The following is a 20,197-nucleotide window of genomic DNA, read 5'->3' as shown; positions in this document are numbered from 1 at the left end:
CCTCTCCCCAATGCCTAGTGATAGTGGCTCAACACCTCAGCACAGGCAGGGATGGAGTGGGCTGTGGCACAGGCTCCTTCCTGGGCCCCCTGAACCCAGGAGAGAAGGATGGGCAGCACCTCCACGCCCTTGTTCCCACTGAGCCCAGTCCTCATCTGCACTGACCATCGAGCTCTCTGGTTCTCACCGACTCCAGCTGCCTCCTTCCCAGCCCAGAAAGCAACCCATGTCCTTATTCCCATCTGGGCTTCCTCACCTGTCTTGATGCCCATCCTCTAGCCTGTCTGTGCTCTAACCATTGGCCACTGTCACCATTTGGCTGAAGAAAGTAACCAAACCTAATGAACCGTGCCCAGCACAAGCTCTTGCCCTCACATGGGCCCTGCTCTTGCTGCTGCTGCTCTCAGGAACCCTCTTGGGTTGACTCAGGGCTCTGACCTTCAGGAGCTGGTCAAGTCCATTCCACTCTCTTAGCCCCTTCTACCACCCCTTTCTACTAGGTACTGCACCAGCGGACCTCTTCCCCACCCTGCAATTTGTTAACCAGTGGAGACTATTAATTGTGAAGCTCTCTCTTTCTTTGGATAATTCATTAGCTGGGCTATATTCATCCACGCAAGCATTCATTTATCTTTCCATTCATCCATCTATCCATTCACCTTCATCTTCTTCCCTTCCATTCATTATCCATCCATTCAGTCATCTATCCATCCATCCATGTAGTCATCCATCCAAAAATTCCTTCATCTATCCAACTAATCTAGCCATCCAAGCATTTAACTCTCTATCCATACATCCAGGCATCCATCCATCCCACTGAATAACTACAAAGCATTTATTAGGTACTAGGCTCTGTGTTGGATGCTTGAGATGCAGAACCAAAAAGGCCATGGCCTCTGCTCTCAGGAGCTCACAGGCAGTCTGGAAAGACAGGAGACATGAGCTCCAAAGTTCCTTCTAAGTCCAGGACTCTGGGAGTCTAGGACCTGTGCCCAGGCTATGCCAGTGGCGCTAGAGATGCCTGTGGCCTAACTGGAAGGATGATCTTCCTTCACCTGGGAACACCGGGGACTGGGGCAGCTCCTCCTCACCAGCTTGGCTGAGGTTCTGAAATCCCTTCTTGCTTCCAGGCTGGTGTTTTAACATTACTTACGGGCGACTGAGGAAAAGAGCAGGGACCCCTCTCCAGAAACGTGGAGGCTACTGTCAACAGCTGGCCCTGCCTCCACCTGTGAAAATCAGGAGAGCCTGGGGACAAGGTGGCCCGACAGCAGCTTCACATTTTCCTCTTCCTGGGTTCTTCATCTCCCCTCCCTGAAGTCTCCGCCTGCTTTCTTCCCTCCACTTCATCTCCCCACCTGTCCTCTCTTCCCCTTCCCTCCATCTCCTGCCTGCTCCCTTCTCCTCATTTTCTGTCTCCTATTTCTTCTCTCTCCCCAGTCAGGGGTGGGACACATGGCTTTCAAATTCTGGGCCACCACGGTGGGTCCTTGGACAAGTCACAACAACCCTCAGCCCAGTGTCCTTCCCTAAAACCACGGCTCACAGAGGACAAAACCAGATGGTACACTTGCCCAGCCTGGAGGAACAGGGCCTCTTTTCCTCACGGCTCATCCCTTCCCTTCCTTTCCCCCTTCCTCCTGTCTATGTTCCTTTTGAGACCACAGACCAGTGCTGAATCACACACTGAATCTTGTTGTTCTGATTCACACTGACAAAGTCGACACCTTTCAGTGAAATCACGCTAAAGGCATAAGACCTGCCAAACAGTCCATGATTTGCTCCCCCCCAGCCCCGTCCTCTTCCACCTCCCCATCCAGGGTTGAGGGGTTGGCTAGAGGGATGACAAAGAGGACAGAAGAGGGCAAAGAAAGAGGAGGGGGGAATTTAGAGAGGAAGACCTCCAGATGGAAGCTGGGAGGAGCTCCCATGCGCCCACCCTCCCCAGGAAGCAACCGTCCTGCTCACCGACGTGTCCTCCGAGCATGAGGCAATGATGTTGTCGATAAAGGGGTTCCACTTGATGTCCAGCACGTTGCCCTGGTGACCGCAGACTTTGGGGTAGTTGGGTTCAATCCTGCCCGTCTGCCAAGAGAGAAAGAGAGAGACAGGGGGGTTAGTTTGATGGTCCTGGGATGACCTGAAAGAAAAACCTGTACCCTGGGCTTCTAAACTGGACTGGAAAGTCCTTGAGGGCCCAATAATGTCTTTTCGTCTTTGGGTCCCTGCATCCTACCGGGCCGTATTGCTCAGCAGCTGCATCCTCTCAAAGCTGAATGATGGTGGGTAGGACTGCACTGGTCCACACAACACATTTGTGTAATTTAGAGAAAGATGCCCCTTCCTTTAAAAAAAAAAAAAAAAAAAAAAAAAAAAAAAGTTTAAAGTGAAGATGAAACTCTCCACCTGAAGGACCAAAAAGCCTGGTGAGCAGCGACCCTGGCAGTTACTGGGCCATGTGTCTGCTCCTCACTGCCTCTAAGAGGCGGTGACACAGCTAGGTTTGGAGCAAGAGGAGGCTCTTTCCTGCTGCTCCGGGAATCAGTGGAGAGGCCTGAATCGCCAGGGCCACCCATACGCGCTCATAGAAGTTATTCTGCCTGGGATATGAAAGGTGCCATTCCCAGGAGCAGCATGCTTGTGCGGTGCACAACTTAAACACCTGTACCCGGTGCCCTGCGGTTGAAAGCGTAGTGTTTGGAGTCACACGGGCCTGTGTTTGAATCACAGCTCTGCCACTTTCTAGCTCTGTGGCCTTGGGAAAGTCAATGAACTTTTCTGAGCCTTGATTTCCTCATTTCTAAAATGAGGATGGCAACGCCTTCCTCTTAGTATTGCTGTGAGAATTAAACGAGCTAACATGCTTAGCAGAGTGCTTAGTGCGGAGATTATCATCAGAATGGGTGCTCAATATGTGACAGTTTTTATCACACAGGTTGGATGACACCTTCTCTAAGAAGTCTTCCCTGATTCCTCAATGGGTTAAGAATGCCTCCTCTGTGCTTCCCTCTATTATAGGCACCAGCTGGCAGAACTGTAGTTTGTTTCTATTTGTCTGTGAGCCACTGAGGACAGGCTTGTGTCTTCCTTGTCTTTGAATATCTAGCTCTTTACAAGCTTGGCACACAGTAGGTGCACAGTAAATGACCTAGAAGACATCCTGCAAGGGGATGGAGTCCACCAAAGATGGAACAAGGGGTTGGGGGGGCCGGGGGAGTTCCAGGCTTAATGGTGATAAAGGCAGCAGGGAAGGGAGGGGAAACGGCAGATAGAAGCTATTGTCTCCATCCCCAGGTCTTTTTAATATTGGCTTTTTCAGGTGTGGAGGAAATATGGAGGGTTTTCCCAGTCACTACCCATCTGCTAATAGTAGTTAGGTGATCAGAGGCACCTTACTCATGTCAAACCTCACCCTCCTTTTATGTTCCTCAATAAGGAGAAAGACAACCAGTTTCTGCCAAGCACCTGCTAGATATGACTTATACTTCACCAGTGTGATGGGGCAAGAGTTACTTCAGAGTGTGCATCCTGCCATAACCTCTTGCCCACCCACTCCTTGCCTGCATGTCTATCAGCTTATCTCCAGATCGTTTGTTTTTTTGTAACTCAGCAGTTGCAAGATGGGTAGAGAAAAAACAGACCTAGAGGAAATGGCAGAGTTATAGAGGGTGAGGAATGAGGCAGAGAAAGAGAGGAAAGGGGTCTTGGAGGTCACACTCAGACCTCAGTACACTGACACTGTACATTGGGGGAAATTAAAGATGGGGGGAAAGGATTTGGAGAAGACGGCTCTCAGTTAGGAGTGGGATCCCCTTTCCCATTGAATGAGGGAAGCAGTTTAAACTGGAATTTTTTTTTCAATTACTTTTAGGTTGTTAGACTATGTTTCTTTAAATGAGACTTCGAGCAGAGACTGAGCCACATGTGGCCTTGGGATTTATTAGGGTTGCACAGGTACAAGCTTCTTTAACTCTGATAAATCCCAGGGAATTAGGCGTGAGGAAACTAAGGCCCAGAGAGGTTAAGGTACTTTCCCAAGGCTACCCAGCTGAAAGCAAAGCTAGGATTCCCACACAAGGGTGACCATCAAAGTTGAGCTTTCCGAACCCTATGGCTCACTGTTGGCCAGCTCCCCTCCTCCAGCTCTGTCATCCACAGGAGATAGGCCCTGTATCTGCTTGCACAGTTCACTTACTCTCTGACACAGCCCCTCCTTACATCTGATCCCAAAGGCTGCCCTGGAGTGGTCCCTGAGAAAGGCCATCTGCATAAAGCTTTTGACATCCAGGCAAATCTGAGGGGCACTGAATCAATCAATAGGTGGTCATCAGCTAGCAGTCACTTCTGGCCAGCAGCCTGTAGGTGATGCCCTGGAGGGACAAGTGAAGCCTCATCACTGGAATGTATTCAGAATAAGAAGAGGTCAGGCCCCTGATGTAATGTATACTGCTGGGTGGAACTCTCTTTACACAATGGATGCCTTCCCCAAAGGGGTGGGTAATGATGATTTTCAGGACCAAAACATATTGTTGTTCATGTGCATGGTGATACCTAGAGTTATGCAGTGCACAACCTGCTTGACTATATGCAGCGCCCCCGAGGGGAGAGGACCTCCTTTCAACCTGGCAGATCTGATTTTCCCATTTTACATAGCAGGTTCCACATAAAATTTTGGTTGAAAGACAAATTTCACTGCTCAGAAGAAAAGTTTGAGAACCACAGTTTTATAGAGAGATCAAGCAAATTAGACAATGCAATATTAACTCCAGGAAAAAAACTGTATAAGAAAATTAATGCTGGAGTTCCCATTGTGGCTCAATGGTAATGAACCCAACTAGTAACCATGAAGATGCAGGTTCGATCCCTGGCCCCACTCAGTGGGTTAAGGATCCAGCGTTGCTGAGAGGTGCAGTGTGGGTCACAGACACGGCTCAAATCTGGCACTGCAGTGGTTGTGGCATAGGCTGGCTCTCATCAGGCCCCTAACCTGGGAACTTCCATATGCCGCAGGCGTGGCCCTAAAAAGAAAATAAAGGAAAAAAGAGAAAAAAAGAAAGCTAATGCAGTCATAGTGCTGATGATTTACATACCATACTTATATCGTGATAATAATGTACATCCGGAGTATTTATTTAAACATGAATAGTGCTATAATATACTGGGAAGGCAGAGGTAGGAAAAGTGTGTGGGTACAGTTAAGAGGGGAGATTGAGCTGGCAGAGAGCCAGATTCTCATCTTCCATAATAGGAAGTCAGTTGACAGTGTCTAAGATTTAAAAAATCAAGGCATAGCAGTGAAAGCATGTAATTAAGAAATATGGGGAGAAGTGCAAAAAGAAACAGCTAAAAGCAATGAATGCAGCTACCTTTAGGGAATAGGAAACAAGAAGTGTGGCAAAGCAGGCTAGGGATCAGGGGTACAAGCCCTGGGATGCTGGTAAATGTTTAACAACTGGTTTTCCAGGGGAAAGAAGGCCCTGGTTTGGTGCGTCTGCCCATTTCAGTGGTGTAAACATTCCCACCAGGGCTAATTTCAAGCTACCAAGGTGATATCACCGAAAGAAGAGTTTAAAGATATTCACAGTAGCACACCATTGTATTACATTTCTACCATACAGACAGAATAGATGTAATTACCTCACGAACACATATAGTAGTAAAATAATTAGGCTTTTAATATTTAGTACCTGTTTTTAACGTAACTCATGGAATCAAAAGTTGTGTAATTTAATGTTTAATAATGGTCGTACTGGAGTTCCCGTTGTGGCGCAGCAGTTAGTGAACCTGACTAGCATTCATGAGGATGGGGGTTCGATCCCTGGCCTTGCTCAGTGGGTTAAGGATCCGGCATTGCCGTTAAACTGTGGTGTAGGTCGCAGACGCGGCTTGGATACCGTGTTGCTGTGGCTGTGGTGTAGGGGTCCGATTGGACCCTCAGCCTGGGAACTTCCATATGCCGCAGGTGCGGCCCTAAAAAAAGACAAAAAGACCAAAACAAAAATAATAATAATAATGGTCATGCTTAAAAACTGCCTTGCACAACACCTAAAAATGTAACAATAGGCTCTCACGAGCTGGTACAAGCAGACCCCGGCACACCCCTGTAGTGCTGTAGGCCTTGCAGTGCTATTAGGCTTCATGAACTCTGCACAATCATGACTTTGATAGACACAACAAGGAAAGAACAAACAAATAAAACCCATACACCAGGTGTTCTAAAGGAAGCTTGTTCTATATTTTTTCTGAATTTTTAATAACTGTGAACAAATCTTCCCCCCAACCCCTCAAGTGCCTCTTTTTTCTGTTCCAATTTCTGGCTGGGGGTGCGACTAGTGACCAAACCCAATACTGCCTTCTCATACTTGTGATCACACCCATATATTAACATAATCACGTTTATATTGATTTACAGATATAACCAAATTTAATCCTCATGACAACCCCACCTTACACCTGAGAAAACAGATGGGTAGAGAGCTTCTAAAGAGTGGAGTCAAGGTTTTCCTCTGTTTCACAACTTCAGCATCACTGCTGAGCTGGTTGGCTCACAGTGGGTCTGGGGTCTAACGCGCCACCTGGCTTTCGAACCTCAAAGAGCGCCTCAGCCTCAACAGAGCTAGGGCGGACACCCTGCTGCAGGGGGTGGGGTGGGGACGCCTGTTACAGGGCATCAATAAGCATCAAGGAGATCTTTGAGCTGTCAGGGTTGGCCTTATCCTGGAGGCCTCACAGGACAAATCGAACCCCCTTTGCTGGGTCAGATCTCCAAGGTCAAAAAGTTGGATGGCGGCTGCTGTACCTGAACCTTCTCAAAGAGGAGCCCAGTGCTGCATCTCAAAAACACACCAAAAGAGAGCTGAGAGGGGCTGAGACTCAGGTTCTCTATAAGGTGCAGGGGAGCATGAAGCAGGGCAACTTGCCTGCAGATCGATTTGACAGGGTCTCAGAGACTTCTGAAAGGTTCGTAGCCTTTGGCCAATAACTCCACTTTGGGAATTTATCCCAAAGAAATGAACAGGGAAGGATACTAATACACTCACTGCTATGTTATTTATAATAGGGACCAATATTAAATGCTCAGCCATAGGGCACTGCCAAAAAGAATTCTAGGACACCAATATAATGCAAGACTATGAGGTCAATAAAAATCATATTTTAAAAAAGTATTTATTTAATGACATTGGAATTGTCCAAGCTCTAATGGTAAGTGAGAACATCAGAATAAAGTTATAGGAGTTCCTGTAGAGGCGCAGCAGAAACGAATCTGACTAGGAAGCAAGAGGTTGTGGGTTCGATCCCTGGCCTCACTCAGCAGGTCAAGGATCTGGCATTGCCATGAGCTGTGGTGTAGGTTGCAAACACAGCTCAGATCCTGCGTTGCTGTGGCTGTCATGTGGGCTGGCAGCTCCGACTTGACCCCTAGCCTTGGAACCTCCATATGCCACGGGTGCAGCCCTAACAAACAAACCAAAATAATAATAATAAAAAAAGAATAAAGTTATAAACATAAAATGATCCCTAGCTGTTAAAAAAATACACAGTCTGTCAGAAAAATACATCAAAGGGTTAAGGGTGGCAATCTCTTGCTTGTTGGCTCTTAGTGGATTCTAATTTTTCCACAATGAATATTTACAATTTCTATTAAAATTACAGATGCTATTTAAAACACACAAAACAAAACTTTTTGTTTTGTTCTGTTTTTGTTTTTGTTACCCCCGGTGGGACGTGACCACTACAGTTTTGGCTGAAAACTATTCCTCTCCAGTTTGGTCAGAAAGGTCTTAAAGAAATGAGATGCAGACTGATGCCACCCAGGTTTATATGCCTCAAAAGCTTTTGTGGAACACAGATATGTTTGTTCATAAAGGCTTCTTTACTCCCTTGTTACCATAGGTCAGAGGAAAATAATATCCTTGAAATTGAATAAACTTACATAACTAACTGAAAATAGGTTTATGTGTGTGTGTGTGTGTGAGAGAGAGAGAGAGAATGTGTGGTGTGTGTGTGTGGCGTGTGTGCAGGCTGGCCCAGCCTTTCCCTGGAGATGCTGGCGGGTGTGGCTCACCCAGCAGGCTGCCAGGGGAGTGGCAGATACCCTGGGCCTCAGTCCAGGCTTTATGTGAACCCAGTGAACTAACTGAGGACGAGATATTTTCAAAACAACCTGCATTGCAGTTTCAGCCTCCTAGACTCTCCCACTACAGTAAAGTTGAATTTTGTACACAGAAGCAAAATGTTTTCTTACCTGGGCTATCAGCTTAAGTGAGGCAGAAAGCACAGACTCTGAACAGGAGGTAGGGTTTTTCGGCCCAGTGCCAGTTCACATCACTAGCCAATGAATAACCTTGAACATGGGCTTTGGCCTCTCTGGGTTTCCCAGATTCCTAGACCCTGGACTAATGCCCTTTTTGCTTCTTCATGGCCACCTTTTATACTATATGAAGCCAGGTACACCTGCAACCAGAGAGCCTTGCTTCTGGCATACCAGGACAGAAGGTCACAGGACAGTGCTACTGATGACAACAATGAAAAAGATGATGGTAATAACAGACCATTTGGCAAGTGCCTTGTGCTCAACAATTTACACACATTCATTATTTTACTTCAATCTTACAACAAAGTTTTGTAAAGTTTTATTCAATCCTTACCACCCTCCAGCAATAGTCCATTTTAAGGATGAGAAAACTGAGCTGTGGGACTGAGACTTGCTCAAGGGGATGCATCTGGGCTGTGAGAAGCTGCAATTTGCACTCAGTGCCCTCTGGCTATGCTGCCTCCTATGTCACAATGCAGGTGAGACACTTGATACATTGGGGGAAAAATATACATCTTAAGTAGGATCTCAGAATCTCTCCTGAGGTTCTCAGAAGGGACAGGCTGGCAACTCCACTGCAAAGACTGTTACACTTGCTTTTGAAGACCCTCCTTCCCCACTCCGTCTCTCCCCTCCTCTTAGTGGTTCCCAAACTTTACGTTCATTTTAGAATCACCAGGGATGTTTAAAAAATTCCCATGCCCAGGTTGTACCCCATATCAACTTAATCACAGTGTCCGGGAGGGGGGTATCCAGGCATCAGTGTCTTTTAAAGATTTCCAAGTGATTCCATTGGGCAGCAAAGTTTTGGAGCCACACCCTAGAGGCTCCATCTTCTGCTGGGGCCTCCAGGAAGCACCTGCATTACTCTAGGGCAGAGACTGTCAGCGTTCCTCCATGGGGGTGCCAGGGTGGGGTGAGAAATCAAAGAATAGTATTGCACATTCAGTGCAGGCTCAGATGAAGCAAATAGGAAGCTAAACAGTCACATCAGGTGATGTGCAGTTTAAAGGAGGCCCCAGGGCAATGATAACTGCTGACCCAGGAGATGGGGGATCTAACGGTGGAACCACAAGCGGTGGAAACATGTTTAGGGATTTCCCCTCTCCCGTCATCATACTCCCTCCTCCACCTGCTGCCTAACACACCCCAGACCATCCAAGGAAGCTGCCTGTGGTCTTCTCTGCTCACTCTGCTCTGGATGGGTGTTGACAGTCAATGAGAGAGTCACTATGTTATAAAATGGGCACTGTGGTCCTCTGCAAAGCCCTGGGTAAAGTCAGGCTCCGTGTGTCCAAGCCTCTTGGCTCTGAAGGTGGCCTCGCCCCCAGCTCACAGTTCCTGGCACTTTACAAAGTACTTCCAGGTACATTATCTAATTATTCCTGCCCGGGGAAGGGGTGACTCTCCCCACCTGGCAGTGTCACTAGGGGTCTGTGCAGGTTCAGAGCTCTGGGTACCACTGTGGCTTTCTCAGCATGGGAGAGAGGGGGCTTCATGTTCCTAAACATTGTGTGCCCTTCATCCAAAGCGTAGGTGCCCCATCGCAGGGTGTGCCCAATCTGCCAGGGAACTGTCCCCAGCACACCTACACACACTTGCAAAAGGCTCACACATTTATACACATACCCCCATACAAGCTCCTCTCCCTGCCACTTCCGCCCAGGCCCCTGACTGCACACCCTCCTTCCCTCCCCACCAGAACTCACTGGTCTCATGTCCCCACACTTCAGGGCCCTGCTGGCTTCGCCCATGAATCTGAAATAATATACATAATAAACGAAAGCCTTCTCAGGAGAACCCTGGGGGTCCACTTCTTGTGGCTCATCTACGTGCATGTTCACAGGAGCCTTTTTGAAAAAGCCTTTTGGCCCAGAGGTAGACCTTCCTGGCTGTTCAGATTCCTGGGCAGTCAGCTAGGAAATGCTGGGTGGAGGGCTTTAGTCACGCTAGAGCTCACAGACTGTGCTGTGGGATTTCTGAAGTGGGTCCACTGGTTTGTCCCCGTGCCTCTTGTGTCTGCTCTCACTGCTCTCCAATCCATCCTACACACTGTTGCCTAATTTTTCTAGAGTATGGTTCTGCTGTAATAACGCCTCCACTCTCAAATTTTCAATGGCTCCCTACCACCTTGACTTTAAAAGCCAAACTCCTTACGAGACATCAGAGCTGCTGTAGCCCCAGCCTGACCCTGTTCTGACACAATCGCCCACCCACACCTGACTATACACAACCCCCCCACCTCAATGCTCTCGCCACCTGAGGACCTTTGGCTCCTGGTTTGTCCCTGCCACCAGGCTGTAAGCACCATGAGGACAGTGACCTTGGCCAAGGCAGCTTCAGGGCCTCATTCAGTGCCCAGCTCATAGCAAGAACTCAAGCTGAGCGAATGATCGTCAATGTTCCCTGCCTCTGGGTCTTTGCTCATGCTGTTCCCTTAGCCCAGATTCCCTTCCCTTCTTGTGTACGTCTATCCTCGGCACCCAGAAAATACCATCCGAGGAACAGACAAATCTCTCTACCTTCTCCATGCCAGGAGATAATTCTGGATCCTGCTCTTTTGACCTTGTGAAATCCTAGATTTGGAGCTGAGCTTTCCAAAGGGCAGAGGGTGTAACATAGGTTGTGATGCTCTGAAGTCAGTAACCCATTCATAGAGAAGTCCACGGCGAGACCTCAGGAAGCCTCCCAAATTCATGGCTTCCTGTTTTGATTTTTTTCCACTGTCTTCTATATTTGTGTTTTTCAAGCTGGAAAGGGTTTTCTGGTTTTTCCAGTTGAAATCCCTGGTGTGTGTTATGTATGTGTGTGTGCTGGGGGAGGGGGTGGGAATGGGCCTCCTGGGGGAGGAAGAGAGCAGTAAAGAATTCCAGGCTCATCTCAGCCCTGCTGCTCACTGGCTGGGTGGCCTGGGACAAGAATCTTTGTCTTAAGTCTCTCCCTCTGAAAAGCAGAGACATTCTGGATGGACAGATAGAACAAACAGGGGGTACACCTGCCACCCCTCAGGCTTTGGGCTCGACAGCAGACACTGCTAAACGATCACTGCGTCACTCCTGAGGGCGGCACTCCTTGGTCCTTGGCGATCAGAGCGGGAAATGAAATGACGTCTGAACAGCCCGCCTGGGCCACGTGACCCCCTCGAGCTCCGACAGCTGTTCGCTAGCCTCTCTGCTGTCAGAGCAGATTCCCAGGGGCCTCGGATAAGTGAATCCCCACAAGTGCCTTTACAGTTGCCCCTTCCTCTCCAGGCCCAGGTCCCCACGCATCCCCCCAGGGCACTCTCTCCTGGGTGCTTGCCTCTTCCCGAACCTCAGGGTGAGTTCAGCATCCTATAATGATCACTTTCGTTGTGCAGCTCCTCCAGAATCTTCCACGGCTGTAGCCATTTGTAGGAATCTGGCAGTTGGACATCCAAGCTCCCTTCCTGCTTCGGGAGGCTCTCGCGTTGTTGCTCTAATGCTGGGATGCAGTACTTCGCCTTCCATCACGAGAGCTGAAATGAGGTTCCTCCCACCAAGGGTCCTCTGGGGACCAAGGAGGGACATGTGACCAGGCTTGGCCAATCAGAGCCTCCCACCCAGGATGGCCACGGATGGATTTAACTTCCTCTGGGCCCTCAGGCCGACTCCTGTGGCCTAAGGCTCATCTGTGTTCCACGTCTGGTTCTCCCCCCACTCAGTCCCTTGAATCTGTGAGGGGCCCAAATCCCCTTCTGCTCAGGAAGGCCAAGGGCGACTTCTGTTGGGAGCAACCAGGAACCCTGACTGAGTCAGCGCCCTTGTCCCTACCTCATCAGATCCGGCTTATCTGCTTGGCCTTGGAGCCCCCATCCCTGACACTCTTCCCCAGCCTCCCCCAAACTTACCAGCCAGTTTGCTCAACTCTACTGGGGTCATACTTCTCAATTTTAAATGTTGTGTCTCAGGTCCTAATAAAATACTGAAATCTTCCTAAATCCCCATATTTTGATGACCCCATTTTTTCTCAGACTACTCCTCCTGTTTAGAAGAAACACAGACCTCTTTGCCAGATCATGCCAGATCCTCTTTGAATTGGGAAAACACGGCCCCCAAACCAGGGTGCTCCTCACTGGGCCACAGCAGCCTCATTTCCCTTCCCCATCTTCCTCATGATACTCACCCTTAGAAGGGCCTGGTCCTCTAGGTCTCTGTGAGCCTTAACCAGCCTTCCAGAGCCACCCTGACTCCTGCTCCTGCTAAGACGTCTCATCTGACTTCTCCACATCTTATGACTTCTCATAACCTTAGCTTTCACCAGCCTTTCCCCCATAATCTACCGTCTGTGATAATACTGGAGATCATTCCCTAAGGGCTTCTACATGTCAGGACTGAAACCAAGTGTTATTTCAATTATTTACCACAATAACCGTATGAAGTACATACCCTGTATCCATTTTACAGATGAGGAAACTGGAGCTTGGCGAAAATGTATTACACAGTGAGGGGCCAGGACTCAAGCCTCAATCTGTGTGACTTTTGATTAAGAATATAAACTACATGAGGGGTGGTTCTTGGTCTAGCCCTCTGCTATAACCCCAGCATCAGGAATTGTGCCTGACTGATGGTAGGCTCTCCGTAAGTTTTTGTTGAATATATTAATGATGCCATAAACTGTGGACCTGATCAGATTCCCTATACAGTTGCATAAGTTGTGTACTGCACAACTCAAGGGGATCCCATTCACATGGTGACTGGCTTTCTCAAGTGCCCTGGTCTTAACCATGATGCCCCCCTGCTTCTTAATTTAGCACTGCCTTGTGTTGTTTGCTTTGTTTCATGGTTGCTGGCTGCCTTCCCCCGGAGATGATCAGGGCCTTCATCTCCAATGAGAAAATCGTGGAGGATTCTCAGCAGAGTGGGGACACAAGTGAAGCCTAAGATGCATAAGACATGCTTCTTATGCCCTCTGGCCACACAGTGTCAAGTCTATATTCAAGAGCAAATGATTCCCCAACCAGGGTGGTGCCAGTTGCACAGACACTGCTTTTGTGAGCAGCAGAAGTGGATCGCAAGGCACCATCCACACTCCCCTGAGCTTGGCCATTCCTCTGCCTTGCCTCTTTGGGATTATCTATGGAGGGAACCCACCATTGGTCAAGAGCGTACAGACTTGCATGGGCCCAATGCCCGCCATCTTGTTTTGCTTAGACACCACCAAGGCTCAGCCCTGGGTTGCCCCTGCCCCATAGAAGCTGTGAAACGCATGGGAAGGGCAGGGGACCTCTGGCTCAGACCCTCAGCCTTGCTCCATCAAGGACAACTATAAAGCCAGAGAAAGGACGGCACCACCTCTGCAACACTGGCCCTGGGATCTCAACCTCCTTGAAAATTCCCTTCAAATGGAAAGTGAACAGCCCAAATCTTAGTGGCTCCTCCCTCTCCCAAGCGTTCTCCTCACCAATTCTGCGGAGGCTGGGGCTAGGCTGGAGGGAGAAGAAACCTATTGCAGGGCTCCAAGCTCTGAGGCACCAGGGTCTAGTTTTGGCTCTGCTCACACTGATGAGTGACTGGGCAAGCTCCTCCTCCCTGGCCTTCAGTTTCCTCATGAGACAATGAACGTAAGCTCACTTGGCACAGCACATGGCACCAAATAAGCGCCCAATAAAAATTATCATTATCATCTGCAAAGTGAGAATTCAAGTTCCCCCTCCATCCCTGTGCTCTGCACAGCACCTGCCCCCCAGAACCACATCTTCCCCTGCACTGTGCTCATGGCTCTGTGAGCCCCACTTGACAGTGAGCGCCCCAGGGCTGGGTGCGTCCAACCCATCTTGGTATCCCAGATCCAGCATGGCCCCTGCACACACGCCCAGAAGTGTCTGGTGAACAGAACTGAAACATCAGGGCCCTTCCAGCTCTGATGGTCTATGGTTGTAAGTTGAACCTTCACACCTATGCTCATCAGATACAGACAAGGACCCTCCCTGGGTTTGGTTCTGGCCACCTAGAGATGAAATCCCGCCTTTGAATGCCAGGTCCACATTCTGTCTTTTTCTCATGGCTGTATCCCAATCCAGCACGGAGCCAAGCACAAAGTAGATTCTACCAATCATTATGTACTAATGAAGGCATGAGTGAGAAGCAGGTGACACTTCCAGGAAGACCCACACCCCCCCTCACCCACCAGAGAGCCAGAGCTGGGTTTTGCTCCTAGCGTCAAGCAGAGCTGGGCTGACAGAGGAGCAGGGAGGGGAAGGCATCCCCTGGCATGCCTGCCACCTGGCCTCTAGCCTGATCCATTATCTTTCCAGTGACCTGGGGCTACCCTACTGGAACAGGCCTGGCCTGCATTGAGCACTGAGAGATGTAGCTATGAAGGCCAAGGACTTGGGCATAGAAATTGGGGCTTCCTCGTCCCCCATAGCCCACACTCTGTGCCATGGAGCCCTAGGCCATGCCCTGCTTGGTGGTGTCCCCGGACTGGGTAGGGTGGAGCTCTAACCCACCCAGGTTGCAGGACACGCTAGTAGCCAGCAGCATGGGTGCTGAGCAACTCTCCTGGGGATGCTGAGTGTATGTTAGGCCTTAGCTGGGAAAGGACAGTGGCACTTGGGATGCAAAGGGGAGGAGCTCTTTTCAATTACAGAAGGGCCAGATCTGCCTCCTTAGCCAAGTCTTTGCGTCTCGCTGGGCTCCAGGAGGCAGGGGTTTTCCCAAAGGCTGATCTCTGCTTGGGAAGGGGAGGAGGCCCCCAGCCCCATCCAGCCTCATGTCTTCCTGCCATTGCACAGAGACCCTGTGGCCAGCTGAGCCAGAGGATCAGGACCTGTTCTTGACATGACAGTAGAAGGGACCTGGCCACCCAGCCAAGGAGCAGTAGCAAGGATCAGGAGAAGTGGGTAGAGGTGGTCACCCTCTGTCACCTCAGTCCTTATAGTTGAAAACAATGACCTTCAGCTAGTTGAGAGCCAAGGCCGGCCAGGAGGAAAAAGAGGTTTCCCTTGAACTCAGGGTCTACACAGCTCACAATGACTCCCTAAATATGGCCTTCGCTGATGCTGCAATGCAATGCCATGTTAACTATCCCCAACACACACACACACACACACACACGCACACGCACACGCACACATACACACCTGACTGGATCAGAATGAACATCTAATTCAAACTGAGCTAATCAGATTCCCTCATTTACCCCCTCTCCCACCTTCGCCATACAGTTACATAGAGCTGACTGGACCGTGATGAATATCTAATTCAAGTGTTGAGCCAGTCAGATTCCCTGGCCATCCTATTTAAAGTTGTAACTACCCTTCATCCTCCCACACCTCTGTCACCTTCCCTAATTTATTTCTCTCCTAGCATTAATTACCTTCTATTACACTCTAAGATTTACTTGTCTGTCTCCCCCACTAGAATGTATGTTCTACAAAGGCCAGAAATGTGTCTGTTTTGTTCTCTATTGGATCCCTAGTGCTTCCAACACTGCCTGGCATATAGTAGGGGTTCAGCAAAAATTGGATGAATGAACGAATCCTCTTTCCAGGTGATGTAAGAATGGCTAACATTTACTGAACACCTATCATCTATTTGTGCTTTCTAAGCACTTTATTATTTTTTTTTTTGGCCACAGCATGCGGGAGTTCTCAGGCCTGGGATTGAACCCGAGCCACAGCAGTAACAACACCAGATCCTTAATGCACTGAGCCACCAGGGAACTCCCCTAAGCACTTTAAAGATGTATTAACCTATTATTATCTCCATTTCACAGATGACTTGCCTAAGAAGGAAGGGCTGTCTTACAGGTGCTGAGTATACGTGTATGTGTATTATTCTATTAATGACCTTGGTTTTATTATTTCAAACATCTTGAGTCTCATCTTACCAGGGGAGGTGTTATTTCCCTTATTTTATTTTATTTTTTGTCTTTTTAGGGCTGCACATGTGGCATAAGGAAGTTCCCAGGCTAGGGGCCAGCCTACACCACAGCCACAACAACACAGGATCAGGGCCATATCTGTGATCTACACCACAGCTCACGGCAAGGCCAGATCCTTAACCCACTGAGTGAGTCCAGGGTTCGAATCTACGTCCTTATGGATACTAGTTGGGGTCCTTACCACTGAGCCATGATGGGAACTCCTTATTTCTGTAATTTTAGAGATGAAAGAACTGAGCCTTGGAAAGGTTAACTGACTTGCTCCAGATCATTCAGCTAAAATGTGCCAGAGCTGAAACTACAGCCTCAGATTATACCCCCTTCCCCCAAATTCCCAGTTCTTTCCAGACACCAGGCACTCCTCCTGTGTCTAGAAGATGTTGTTCCTTCCCTCAGAAGCTTATGCTTTCCCTGGGAAGATGAGACATACAGGAAGGGACAGATCTGGAGGTCTAAGCAGAAGCAGAACTCTGTCAAAAAGGGGGATTAACACAAGCTTGTTTCCCTTCAGTTACTGTGAAATCCTTGCAAAGAACTGACAGCAAAGCAAAAGGCAGAGGCTGGAAGGGGAACCTCAGACCACACTGAAGAGGGGATACAAATACTCCAATTCGTGCTGGATTAGAAGTATTTTTGCCATCATGGCTGCCTTCTTCAGATTACCTTCTGCTCTATTTCCCAATTAAAGTATGGCTTGTGGAGCTGAGAACAATACTGTACTTCCAGCCTGTAGTCTGACCGGCACAAAAGGGGTGGGGGGCTCCTCTTTCTTTCTTGACTGTAAAATCTTGCTACCTTATAAAAAGATCTCTGATTCTCCAGTTGACTCAGATCTGAAATTCTACTATTAGGGATCCATTCCTTTGGGTCTATACCTTGCTTCTCTTAACATACAGATACTACTGAGGAGGGTACATAGTGGTGGGAGATGTTATTGGTCATTCATTCTGAATGAGCTTTGGGAACTTTCCTAGAGGAAGAACTGTGGGGAAAGAGCATGAGGGCACTGGTGGAAAGGATGGAGGTGGGGGGGAGAAAGAATAAGGTGGCTGTGGTCAGTGCAAACTCTTAACCTCAAACCTTGCCTTATGAGGTCATTGGGCACCACTGAGTTTGGTGTTGTTTATGCTATGTCCCACAGAGGAACCCCTATCCATGAGCCTCTCTTTGGCAGTCAGAGTCCTGTCCCTCCACCCATGATCAGTGAGGACCAGGGAGGGAAGGCCACTGGCTCAAGGTCACCCAGTAAGTAAGTAGATGATATATGCCCAGGGTCACACCCAGGTTTCCAGACACACAGCTCAGCCCCCAGTCCCAGCCCTGTTGGTTCTGGAGGCCCTGCTCACAGGAAGAGGACAGTAAGGTCACCCCGAGAAGACACAGGGCACACATCAATGAGCTGAGGGTGGGTTGCTAGCTTCACTCCATGCTACAGACAATGGTGGGGAATCCTGCTGACCTTGCCTGCCTTTCTGGTACATATGTGCAAGGGCTATCCCTCCTTCACTTTTCCGAAGCTCCCAGCAGGGAACTCTCACACCCCAAGAGGTTGCTTCCCTATCTGGAAAGCTTCCCTGAGCCAGAGAGATAGCATAGTGACCAGGCAGGAGAAGCTGTGCTACCACTATTTCACCAGCAGAGGGCGATGGCTGCGCTGCTCTCAGTGGTATCCCAATTCTAGTCTGTAAGGGAGGAAATTTAGCACACCGGCTCTTCTTAAGGGCTCTGGCTCCTGAGACCCACTCCTGCCCTGAATGCTCCCAGTCAACTGTAGCTTCCTACTGTGCTATATTCACTAGAAGATTCTTCTTTATATTGAGATGAAAACCTGCCTTCTTGTAGTTCCCGCTATGAGCACCTGGCTCTGCTCCTGGGCTACGAGAAAAAAATCAACCACTTCTTCATCTGCCAGCCCCTGGGAGTTGGATTGCCGTTCCTAGTTGGCCACCTGCAGTGCTGTGTGACTTTTGGCAAGACACTTTCTTTCTCTGGGTCATTGTTTCTTATCTATGAGATGTTGGGACAGGTCCTGATAAATCTAAGGCTCCTTCCAATTCTGCCACTGCAAGTGACATCCCTTTCACTAACGTCCCCAGTTACTGCTGAAGGACCAGAGAGCAGACTCTCTGCATCCCCACTTTTAGCTTGGGTTTTCAGCACTCATGGTGTGTCCCAGGCACTGCTTTACCGCCCTCCAAGCTACAGCCTGTTCTTAGACCCTTTCCTTGGGATATGGGTTGTCCTGGCTGCTGCACACACATCTGAGCTCATCTTCAGCCCAGGCCACCCCTGACACCTTCCACCAAGTGCATGTGACCCAACTGCCATGTGTGGGGGCTGCTTGAGTATCACCAAGCTCATACCCTTGGCTCTCACCATTCTACCTGGCATTCCATAACACGTGGCCACTTGGGCGGGGAGGGGGGAGGGCAGGTTCATGGGTGCCAGATCCCTACCTCATAACCTGGAATGCCTGGATTTTTCTCATTCCCTTGCCATCTCTCCCAAGGCCTCTCCATCCTGGACCAGGATTCCTCCTGGTTCTCATGGTGCCTTTTCTTTTCACTTCCAAAGCTCAGCCACAGCACCACTTGTGGTTTCTTTTGAGAGTCAGATGAGCTCACTATCCTTAGATATCTTTTTTTTATTTCAAAAATTATATTTGAAAACACCCCCAAAGTACACACACACACACACACACACACACACACACACACACACCCCAACTCGGAGTTACCAAGTTGCTGCACTATCCTCAGGAATAATGGCTATTATTTTTGGTGTGTTTTCCCCAAGTGGCACTCAGTGAACTAGTCCCCAAGTGGCACTCAGTGAACTAGTCTAATAGGGACTTTTTGTTCCTGTTCACTACCCCTATGGGCCTCCCATCATACTCTCCAGGGTTTTCCAAAAAAAGCTGGGCATAATCAGAATTTTGAAAATTGATGCACAGCTCCCCCCACCCCTGCCCCCTGCAATGTGTTCCTTTAAAACACTTTAACCCTGGGATGTGGTGAGGACAGCCTCCAAGATGGCCCCTGAAATCCACCACCTCCTGGTCCCCTCCCACATTGTACCAGGGTCAGTGTATGATGCTAAAAAAAGGCAGTGACAGCTATAAAAGCTTGTGATTTTCTTCCCTGGGCCCTCTTCCTCTCTTGGATCACCACTCAGAGGAGGCCAGCTGCCATGAGGGAGGACACTTGGCCTATAGAGAGGCCTGGGTGACAAGGAAGTAAAAGTCCTCGGACCAACAGCCATGCGAGTGAGCTAGGAAATCTAAGTTCCCCCAATCGAGCCTTCAGATAACTGCAGCCCCAGCTGACAACTGAACTGCAACTTCCTGAGAGATCCTGAACCAGAACTACCTAGCCAAGTTTTGAGGTAACTTGTCATGCACCAGTAGACACTAATACAGACACAGTTTCCACTTGTTGTGAGGGAGGCAGAAAAGGCATCTTTGATTTTGACATAAGAAACGGAGGTACAGAACAGCTAAGCCACGTGGGTGAGACGTTCGCCAACATGTAGGTCTACAGCCAACAAGGAGTGAACTTGATGTGGGAAATTTCTTAAATCCAGTGTGAGCTCCAACCCCTGACATTTCAGAGGCCCCCCCCCCCTCAATTAAAAAAAGAAAAAAAAAGTAGTGAAAAAAATAAAGGAAAGTTAGGAAATATAGACGAGGGATAACTATAACGGAGCAGGGCCCCGTGGGGCTCCTGGGCACACAAGTCTTTCTGTGTCCTTCCTTTCTTGCTTTTAGGGAATAAGCTCCAAGTTTCATGACCTTCCCCCTTCCACACACACACACACCCCAACTCCCAGTTCAAAAGGGCAGGTTCAAACAATTGCTAATCCAGGCAGGGAGGGGATGCAGACACCAGGGGGGAGCAATCAAGAAACAGGAGTGCAGCCTTGGGACAGGGTCCAAGTTTCTCCTCAAGGAATATGGTTAACAATATCTTGAGTTCTTCT

At 48.9% G+C, this 20,197-nt stretch overlaps 1 protein-coding gene across 12 annotated transcripts in view; it reads right to left on the bottom strand.

Annotated features, from left to right (window-relative positions):
• Window positions 1-20,197, bottom strand: part of CORO2B (coronin 2B) — a 143,382-nt gene that overhangs the window by 26,463 nt on the left and 96,722 nt on the right. For all 12 annotated transcript variants that reach the window (XM_084979341.1, XM_084979345.1, XM_003121757.6 and 9 more), the window contains one exon: window positions 1,969-2,085. In XM_084979341.1, coding sequence (XP_084835467.1) covers window positions 1,969-2,085 — 117 coding nt within the window. The remainder of the gene's footprint in view (window positions 1-1,968; window positions 2,086-20,197) is intronic.

This window comes from Sus scrofa, chromosome 1 (genome assembly GCF_054392235.1).
Source record: "Sus scrofa isolate SSC_HxYL_T2T_F1_AM1 chromosome 1, Sscrofa_HxYL_maternal_Yorkshire_Landrace_v2.0, whole genome shotgun sequence".
NCBI classification, from domain to species: Eukaryota; Metazoa; Chordata; class Mammalia; order Artiodactyla; family Suidae; genus Sus; species Sus scrofa.
Note: the sequence above shows the minus strand (reverse complement) of the source record. Positions and strands in the feature narration are given on the sequence as shown.